We start from the raw sequence: 10243 nt of genomic DNA on the forward strand, positions 1-10243 counted from the left end.
GTTTTTCCCCTGGCAGGCGGCAGCTGGAGCAGGAAGGGGCCGGCTCAGGTGCGGCTTTAGGACCCAGCGGAGCCCCCATGTTGGAGGTAGGAGGTTTTTTTGGTTTTTTTTTTTTTTTAACTCTCATTTCCAGAGTTTTTGGAAAGCAGAGAGAAGAGACCAAGGCGGTGGGAAAAGGCAGAGCCGGCACCAACTGGTAAGGACCAGGCGGGAGAGACCCCCCCCTCCCCCCATTCCCAGGAATTCTGGGGACCCCCCCCCCAGCAGCCAAGGGGGGAGGGGGGTAAAACCCCATTTCTGGGGCTTTCCAAAATCCCCTTAGAACCTCGATCGGCTGGGGCCGCTCGGAAAAGCTGCTTTGAACTCTTTAATCCCCGAAAAGCAAACCCTACTTGATTTTGGGGTGCTGAAGAAACAGTAGCCGGGGGCGGGGGAGGAGGGGGAAGGGGGGACACACTCATTTTGGAGCCCTGGCAGTTGTTGGAGGAGATTTTCCACCACTTCCAAAAAGTCTAAAAATACCCTTAAGCTGAAAACCTTCAGTCTAAACCTGAAGGAAGCCGTGCATTTATTTTTAATTTTCCATGCTGGAAAGAGACCCTGAGAAGGGTTATTTTCTTATTTCTGGGTATCTGGGAGGGGACGGGACCCTGAGGAAAACGTGAGGTGTGAAAAACGGGGGGTGGGGGCACCGAGTTTTGTACCTTTGGGCGAGGGCCCAAAAAAACTGGGAGTCCTTTTATATTCCCTTTGTTCTTCCCACTCTGTGGCAACTGGGGAAAAAAAAAAAAAAAAAAGAAAGGAAAATGGGGGGGAAAAAAGCAGCTGGGGGAGGGGGAAAAGGCTGGGAGAAGGTGGGGTTTAGCAGAATGAAAGGGACTCTGCTGTTCCTTCCCCGGGCTTGATTGTTCCCAGATGTGGAGTTGCAAAAACATCTGGCGCGGTTGGAGCCGCCGGACCCCTGCACGGAGCGTTGGGAAAGAGGGAATCTCGGGTCTCATCCCGGAAAAGGGGATGGTGGGGAAAGAGGAGGAGGAGGATGGGGGGGAGGAGGGCGGAGGTGGCTCCGTCCCCGCGTTGGTGGCTTTGAGGTGTCCCGGAGTGTCGGGGCCGCTCCGGGGGCTCCGGCGGGAGCAGCCGCTGGAAGCGCCGTCGGGGCAGGACGTGACCGACTGTCCCCGTCCCGCGGCCAAACGGGAGAGCCCGGCCAAGAGCGCCGTGTCCGGGGGGAGTCCCGGGAACTGGAGCTAGGGAGAAGCTTTGCTGGAGGATTTTGGGGTGGAAAAGGGGAGGTCGATCCTGAGTTCTGGGGCTGGATCCTTGGGAATGGCGGGAGGATGGAGTGGGATGGCTCTGGAGGTAGGAGTTCATTCATCCATCCATCCATCCATCCATCATTCATCCACCCACCAGCCTTGCCCCAAGCTCTCCTGCTGGGATACAGGCCCTGGATCAGGGGCATTTGGGATGGAAAAGGGGACGTCAATCCCGAGTTGTGAGGCCAGGTCCTTGGGAATGAATGGTTAGGGGATGGAGTGGGATGACTCTGGAGGTGGGAAATCATCCATCCATCCATCCATCATCCATCCATCCATTCATCATCCATCCATCCACCCAGCAGCCTTGCCCCAAGCTCTCCTGCTGGGATACAGGCCCTGGATCAGGCGGTTTTGGAGCCCCAGGATGTCAGTGCTGGAATCCCATGGGATTCTGGTACCTGCAGAAGCAGCAAAGGCCAGGATGGGCATCTCCAGCCCCTCTGGATCCCCCCTGGCCCCTGTCCCACAGCCAAGCTCTGCCAGCAGCCCCAGGGCCCGGCAAAGCCTCCAGAGTCGTGCTGATCCCACCCATCCGCCCATGATCCCCGTGATCCCTGTTATCCCAGTTATCCCAGCACTCCTTCAGCCCTGGCTAAACCCACGGCTGGGCTGTGAGAAGCAGTGGGGACCACAGGGCCCCGAGTGCCACCCTGGGGTGGTGATGGGGGGGCCGTGGTTTCTTCCTTGGCACCCCCAGGGCTGAGCGGTCACCTCGTCCCAGCTCCATGGGGACCAACCCTGGGGGTTCCCCAGGGCTGGGAAGGGTCTGGGAGCTGCTTCCCAACATCTCCAGGGCTTTGAGCCAGGTGTGGAGGGAACTCTGGGGCCTGGGGTGGGGCAGGGCCTGGGTCTGGTCACGGGGAGGTGCCGGGGGGGATGTGGTGGCCACGAGAGGCTGTGCTTTGGTCACGGTGACAACACAGCCCCTGGAAGGGGCCTCGGGTGGCCCTGAGGACCAAAAGGTCCACCCTCTGGGCCTGGGGCAGGATGGACAATGGAAGGTGCTGTCCTTGGGAGGTGGTGAGGGTGGGATCCCCAGAGGATGCTGCTCTTGGTCGATCTGGAAGACGTGCTGACCCTCAGGGTTTTTTGGGAGATGACTCTGGGTTTGGGGCAGGACACAGTCCCTGAAGGCACCTTTGGTGACCTGGAGGACGTGGTGAGCAGAAAAGGCAGCTTTGGTGGTGGGGCTGGACGTGGTGACTGGAAGGGGCTTCGGTGACAGAGAGGACACGATGGCCAGGAGGGATTTTTGGGAGATGGCTCTCGGATTTGGGGCAGGACACAGTCCCTGGAAGCTGCTGGGCCTTGGTGGTGGGGCAGGATGTGGTCCCTGGGTGCTGGTGAGGACACAGTGACCAGGAGGGATTTTTGGGACACAGCTCTGGGTTTGGGGCAGGAGCTGGGGCTGCTGGTCCTGGGAAGGGGCTGGACTGGGGTGGCAGTGAGGACACCGGGGCTGGAAAGTTTTATGGGACAGAATTATTGGGATGGGGCAAGACCTGGTCTGTGGAATGTGCCACATTCCATTGATGGTCAGGATGGGATCCCTGGAATGTGCCACCCTGGTGATGGCCAGGATGGGATCCCTGGAATGTGCCACATTCCACTGATGGCCAGGATGGGATCCCTGGGAGCTGATGGTCCCTCCAGTCCCACTGCCCCCCCTCCCAAGTGTGCCAGGCCTGGAGCCACAATCCCACCAGGATCTGGGATGTTTTTGGGCAGGATTTCTCTGTTCCCCTCAGTTGTCCCCCTGGATCTGGCTCGGGATGAGGGGCAGGGCAGTCCCATTCCTGCCATCCCAGCTCTTCCCAACCTTGGCCCATCTTCCTGCCAGCAAAAGCAGGCCTGGAAAACTCCAGGAAAGCAGGAGTGCCCCTGGCTGCCAAAGCCCAGGCTGGGATTTTCCCTAAAATCCCAATTTTTCCCCCAACTCTCCACACCCCTTCAGATCCACCCGAGTGAACTCTGCATTTCCCAGCACGGGAACCCCTGGAACAAACCCTTTCCCAAGGAATTGGGTGGGAAATCCCAGGAAAGGAGCCCCAAACCTCCACTCTGGGCTCTGCTGGCACCCTCTCCCCTGATCCCTCGGTGTTCCCTCTCTTCCCAGACTCTTCCACGGTTCCATCAGGATGAGAGGGACGGGGCTCCTTGTGCTGTGGCTGCCAGGTGAGTGTCCCCTCCCTGGGACCAGTTGAATTATTCCATGATCCCAATCCTCCTTTTCCAGCTCCACAGCCCCATTTTTACCACCCAGTCCCTCATTTTTAAACTCCAGGACTCGTCTTGGAGGGGCCAAACCTTCACTTCTGGGATCTAAACCCTCATTTTTGGGGTCTAAACCCTCATTTCTGGGGTCTAAACCCTGCTTTTAGAGCTTAAAAACCTTATTTCTGGGTCCCAAAGCCTCATTTTTGGAGTCCAAGTCTTTGATTTTGTGGTTGAAAACCTCATTCTTAGGGTCAAATCCCCATTTTTAGGGTCTAAACCCCTTATTTTCATGTCCCAAAGCCTCATTTTTGGGGTCTAAACCCCACTTTTCGAGCTAAACACCTTATTTCAAGGTCTTAAAGCCTCATTTTTGGGGTTTAAACCCCATTTTTAGAGCTAAACCCCTCAATTTTAGGTCCCAAAGACTCATTTTTTGAGTCCAAGGCTTTGATTCTGTGGTTGAAACCCTCATTTTTAGGGTCTAAATCCCTCTGCTAGAGTTAACCCCTTCTTTTCATGTCCCAAAGCCTCATTTTTGGGGTCTAAACCCCACTTTTAGAGCTAAAAACCTTGGTTTTATATCCCACAGCCTCATTTTTAGGTCCCAAATCCTCATTTTTGGAGTCCAAGGCTCTGCTTCTGTAATTAGAACCCTCATATTTAGGATCTAAACCCTCATTTTTGGGGTCATAAACCCCAGTTTTAGAGCTAAACCCCTTATTTTTTGATCTGAAAGCCTCATTTTTAGGGTCTAAACCCTCATTTTGGGGTCTAAACCCCACTCTCAGAGATAGAAACCTTATTTTTAGGTCCTAAAGCCTCATTTTTATGTCCCAAATCCTCCTTTCTGGAGTCCAAAGCTTTGATTCTGTGGTTGAAACCCCCATTTTAGGGTACAAACCTCAATTTTTAAGCCTTCAACACCCTTTTGAGGCCCAAAAGCACCACTTGGAAGGCCCCAAGTCAGGTTTGGGTGTTCCAAATCCCCAGATTTTGAGCCCAAATCTTTATTTATGGACCCAAATGCTCCCTTTTTTTTGATCCAAAACCTCATTTTGAGCTCTCAAAATCCCATTTTGGAGACCAAAACCTCCCTTTTGAGCCTCCAAAATCTCTTTTTTAGGGTGCAAAGTGTGGAGTTTTTGGTCCCAAAGCACCGTCTGGGGGACGAGCAGGAGGTGTCACCACTCCCAAAGGGACAGTCGCCCGTTATTCCCAAAAATCAACCCCAAATTCCGTATATTTAGGCCGGGAATTGTTCAGAGTTGGGAGTCAGGAGGGCTCTGGCACCTCCTGGAGGTGGCACAGAATTGGCACTTTGGAACTGGGATAAAACCCCCGAGGGGCCGGGAAAGGTGGGATGGGAACAGGGAGGGAGGGGGTGGAGTTGGAAAACTGGGGGTGAAACAAAGCCAGGGACACGTGGAAAACATTCCAGAGCCAAGGGAAGGGGGAGGGGAGAGAAAACCCATCGATCCCAGCTCAGGGATGCTCCTGGCACCGGGATGGGTGGATTCCTGTGTCCAGGGATGGATAGGGGTGGGAATGATCCCTCCCTGCCATCCATAGGGATGGGGATGATCCCTGTGTCCATGGATGGGTCCCTGTGTCCATAGAAGGGTCCCTGTGTCCATAGAAGGGTCCCTGTGTCCAGGGATGGATCCCTGCCATCCGTGGGGATGGGGATAGGGATGGGGATGGAGATGGGAGTGATCCGATCCCCCCTCCCAACATTCTGATCCCTTCAACTCATCCAGGTTGGATTTTGATCCCGTTTTCCCCCTGGATCCACGGCAGGGTGGGCTCCCAGTGGGATGCAGGGGGTGCCATCCGTGTCAGGAGCATCCCTGGGGTCAGTGGGTACCGGACCCTTCTCCAGGACCGTGGATCCCATGGGATCAGCCCCAGCTGGATGGTGCAGGAACCCTGGGCTGCTGCTGCTCCTCCCTGCCTGAGCAGCCACTTCCCTCTCCCTGCCCTTCCCCGGGACCCAGAGGGCAAAGGGGTGGGATTTTTGGAGCGGCCAATTCCAAATCCCCCCCTGGTGACCCCCCCGTGTCCCAGCAGCGCTCCTGGTGCAGGGACAGTACAGCAGGTTTGAGGGAATCACCTATCCCGAGCCAGTCCAGTATTCCCAGTACGACCAGCAATCAGGTGAGAGCTCCCTGCACTGGGAATGCTTTTGATCCCCTTCATTTTCTGCTTTCTACGGCCAAACATTCCCCCACCCTGATCCCTCTTTTCCCTCTGCTCCATCCTTGTTCTCCCGCCCCTTAAATTCCCAACCAGGTAACCCCTCCCCCTCCCCTCGCTCGTGCTGCAAATTACTCATTAAACCTTCATCAATTACCCCACACACACCCGATGGATGTTCCCAGGTCATCCCTGGGACGTCCAGAGCTGTTTTCCCATCGCTCCCACCCACATTTTAGGGAGCTCCTTGCCCAGCCCTGGCCCGGATGGGTTGAGTTTTCTCCCTAAAATCCCACCCCCCCCCCTCAGCCTCTGGTTTCGTTTTATTCCCCAGAAATTCAGGACTACTACGACTACCACGGTGAGTGATCCTTGGGAAAGGGGGGGGAAGGGGTGGTGCCGAGGGGCGGGATGGGGCGGGAATGTTTTGGGATGCCCCTGCTCTGTGTCTGTGCTGGCAGATGTCACCCCGCGCGCCCCCGAGGAGCAGTTCCGGTACCAATCCCAGCAGCAATCCCAGCAGGAAACCGTGCCGGCCCCGACCCCAGGTGGGTGACAGCCCTGCAGGTGGGTGACAGTCCCCTCAGGTGGGTGACAGCCCTCTCAGGTGGGTGACGGCACTCCCAGGTGGGTGACAACCCCCCAAGGTGGGTGACAGCCCCCCCGCCCCCCTCAATCCCAAGACCGGGGGGTCTTCCCCCTGCTCCCTTATCCCGGTTCTGCCCCCACCCCCGCGTGCCCACACCAGGACGCTCCCGCCCTAAAATCCAGGGAAAGGCCGCTGAGATCCTTTTGGTCCATCCCCAAACTTCCTCCCCCCTCCTCTCCCCCCTCAGCTGCTGCCCCCGAGACCGAGCCCACGGAGCCGGGACCCCTCGGTGAGTGTCGATGCCGGGTGGGGGGCTCATCCTGCCTTCGAGCCTCTCCGGAGCGGGATGTGTGGGTTTGGGGCGGGGTGGGGGAGGCACTCGGGCCCCTGTGCGGGGAATTCCCAGGCGGTTTTCCCGCAGATTGCCGGGAGGAGCAGTATCCCTGCACGCGGCTCTACTCGGTGCACAAGCCCTGCAAGCAGTGCCTGAACGAGATCTGCTTCTACAGGTGAGAGGGGAGGGGGGGAACCCTTCCCTGACCCCCTCCCCGACAGGTCGGGAATCCCCCCCTGCTTTCGCCCGACCCCTTCCATGGTTTTTATCCCGTTCCCCATCCAGCCTGCGCCGGGTTTACGTCATCAACAAGGAGATTTGTGTCCGCACCGTGTGCGCCCATGAGGAGCTGCTGCGAGGTGAGGGGGGACCCGAACAATCGGCGTCGTCCCTGCCCGGGGCACCCCTTTTCCGGGAATTACAGCAAGGAAAAATCCCGCTGGGCGATCCAAGCTGCTCCAGCAGCTCCCGTGGAGTGTGCTGCGGATCTGGGGAGCAGGGATAGGGATGGATCCCCCTCCCCCGGGGGGTGAGATGTGGAATTCGGGATGGGGATGGATCCACCTCCTCCAGGGGATGAGATGTGGGTTTGGGGATGGGGATGGATCCTCCTCATCCATGGGATGGGCTGTGGTTTTTGGGATGGGGATGGTGATGAGAATGGATCCTCCTTCCCCATGGGATGAGCTGTGATTTTTGGGATGGGGGTGGATTTCCCTCCATGGAATGGGCTGTGGTGGTCCCTACTGGGGATTTTGGGAGCAGGGATAGGGATGGATCCCCCTCCCCCGTGGGATGAGCTGTGGATTTTGGGATGGGGATGAGGATGGTAAAGGGAATGGGGAAGGGGATGGGAATGAGGATGGGGATGGGATGGGATGAGGAAGGAGATGGGATGGGGAAGGGGAGGGGATGGGGAAAGGGAGGGGGATGGGATGGGGATGGGGATGGGGGATGGGGATGGGGATGGGATGGGGATGGGATGGGGAAGGGTATGGGATGGGGATGGGGATGGGGATGGGATGGGGATGGGGATGGGGATGGGGTGGGATGGGGATGGGGAAGGGGATGGGATGGGAAGGGGATGGGATGGGGAAGGGAGGGATGGGGAAGGAGGGATGGGATGGGGATGGGATGGGGATGGGGATGGGGATGGGATGGGGAGATGGGTATGGGATGGGGATGGGGATGGGGATGGGATGGGGATGGGGATGGGGTGGGATGGGATGGGGATGGGGATGGGGATGGGGTGGGATGGGATGGGGATGGGGATGGGATGGGGATGGGGATGGGATGGGAAGGGGATGGGATGAGGAAGGGGATGGGATGGGGAATGGGATGGGATGGGATGGGATGGGATGGGATGGGATGGGATGGGATGGGATGGGGAAGAGGATGGGGATGGGATGGGGAAGGGGATGGGATAGGGATGGCTCCTCTCCCCTACGGGACGAGCCGTGCCGGTCTCTGCCCATCCCGGAGCGCAGGGTCCTATTTTGTGGTGGGGGGGGATTGTCCCCCACCATCATCCCCCCGTTCCCACCCCCGTCAGGGGCACTTTCTTTGCCTCCTGTCCCGGTTTTCCCGGGCTGATCCCTGCGTTCCCACAGCCGACCTGTGCCGGGACAAGTTCTCCAAGTGCGGGGTTATGGCCACGAGTGGGCTCTGCCAGACCGTGGGCGCGTCCTGCGCCCGCAGCTGCGGGGGCTGCTGAGCGGGGGGACCCCCTTCCCACCCGCGTCCGTCCCCACCCGCATCCCGCACCCGCATCCCGCCCCTCCCCACCCTCATCCCGCCCCTCCCCACGTGCATCCCGTCTCCCCCCACCCCATCCCACTCCTCATCCCTGGCCGTGGTTTTCCCAACCCGAGGGTGGAAAGAGCCTTTTCTCACCTTTTTTTTTATTTTCTTTTTTTGTGCGCGGAAAAAAGAATTAACTCCTTCCCCCAAAAAAGGAAAACCAAACACAAAAGGGGGGGATTTATTATTTTTTATGACTTTCTTTTATTGTATTGGAAAAGGGGCGGGGTTTGGCCCCGGAGTTTTCTACAGAGACGATCCCACACCAACTGCGGCTCCCGGCTCCTTTTTTTGGGGACGATTCCCGGGTTTGTGGGGGGTTCTGGTGATTTGAAGGAGGAAGGGCTACGGAGGGGGGGTTTGGAGGGTGTGAAATGGTTGATTTTGGGGTGGGTTTGGGGGGGATGTGGAGCAGCAGGGGAGTAATTTGGGAGGGTCTTATAGAAAAAATACACAGGATAAAAGATTTTAGAGTCAATTCTGGGAGTTATGGACATCAAAGGGATTTTGGGGGTGTAAAATGGTTATTTTGGGGCGGGTTTGGGGAGATACGGAGCAGAGTGGGGGGAAATCTGGGGGTTCTTGATTTGGGGAACTCTTATAGAAAAAAAGATCAGTATGGATGTGTTTGGGGTAAATTCTGGGAGTCATAAACAATAGAGGGGGGTTGAGGTGTAAAAATGGTTATTTTGGGGTGGGTTTGGGAGGATATGGAGCAGTGGGGGAGTAATTGGGGGGGTCTTAATTGGAGGGGGTCTTACAGAAAGAGCACAGGATAAACCTGTTTGGGGTCAGTACTGGGAGTTATAGACAACAAAGGGTTTTGAGGGGTGTTAAATGGTTATTTTGGGATGGTTTGGGGGGATATGGAGCTGGGGGGCAATGTGGGGGGGTGATCTGGAGTGGTCTTGATTTGGGGGGGGGTCTTACAGAAAGAGCACAGGATAAACCTGTTTGGGGTCAGTTCTGGGAGTTCTGGATGATGAAGGGGGTTTGGGGTTGGAGTTGGGATGGGGTTGGGATGGTTCCCCTACAGAAAGCACCGTGGGTGGGTCTCTCCTGGGGTCTCAGGTCCCCTAGAGAAGGGGGAAGTTGGGGGGTGATTTCCATCTAGGAAACAGGGTGAGCTGGGGGGGGTTTGGGGGGTGTGTGTGGGGAGTTTCTGCAGGTCCTTATAGGAAATCGTATAGGGTGTATCTGACACATATAGGGTGTATCACACATACATAGGGTGCATCTCACACATATAGGGTGTATCTCACCTATATAGGGTGTATCTCACACATATAGGGTGTATCTTATATATATAGGGTGTATCACACATGTATAGGGTGTATCACACATATATAGGGTGTATCACACATATAGGGTGTATCACACATATAGGGTGTATCTCACATGTATAGGGTGTATCTCACATATATAGGGTGTATCTCACATATATAGGGTGTATCTCATATATATAGGGTGTATCACTTCCACACAGCCTGTGTCCCTTTTCTGTAGGGTGCAGCTCTCCTATATCTTGGATCTCTTTGTCTGTAGGGTGTGCCTTTAGTCCACAGCCTGTCCCCCTTGTGTGTGGGGTGCAGCTCTTGTCTATAGGGTGTGTCTCATATACAGTGTTTCCCTCTTGCTGACAGGTTGTCTCTCTCCTCTGCAGCCCACATGTCTTGTCCATGGGGTGTTTCTCTCCTCTCTAGGGTGTTTCTCTCCTCTGTAGGCTGCCAGGTGTCTCTGTAGGGTCTCTGGCACCCAGTGTGTGTCTCTGCTCTGTGGGGGGTGTGTGTC

General features: G+C 56.5%; 1 protein-coding gene across 2 annotated transcripts; it reads left to right on the forward strand.

Annotated features, from left to right (window-relative positions):
- Positions 1-139: 139 nt before the first annotated feature.
- On the forward strand, positions 140-8383 carry MFAP2 (microfibril associated protein 2). Of its 2 annotated transcripts, none has more exons than XM_050322416.1 (9): positions 140-196; positions 3436-3494; positions 5604-5690; positions 6064-6090; positions 6191-6277; positions 6566-6607; positions 6740-6827; positions 6938-7011; positions 8263-8383. In XM_050322416.1, the coding sequence occupies exons 2-9, from the start codon at positions 3458-3460 to the stop codon at positions 8364-8366; spliced, it is 546 nt and encodes a 181-aa protein (XP_050178373.1). In that variant the 5' UTR covers positions 140-196; positions 3436-3457; the 3' UTR covers positions 8367-8383. The 2 variants fall into 2 exon arrangements, with proteins under 2 accessions (XP_050178373.1, XP_050178372.1); XM_050322415.1 differs by having other exon boundaries at positions 150-196; positions 5601-5690.
- The last annotated feature ends 1860 nt before the right edge of the window (positions 8384-10243 follow it).

The sequence above is a fragment of the Myiozetetes cayanensis genome, unplaced genomic scaffold (genome assembly GCF_022539395.1).
Source record: "Myiozetetes cayanensis isolate MyiCay16 unplaced genomic scaffold, myiCay2020 scf28, whole genome shotgun sequence".
In the NCBI taxonomy this organism is placed as follows: Eukaryota; Metazoa; Chordata; class Aves; order Passeriformes; family Tyrannidae; genus Myiozetetes; species Myiozetetes cayanensis.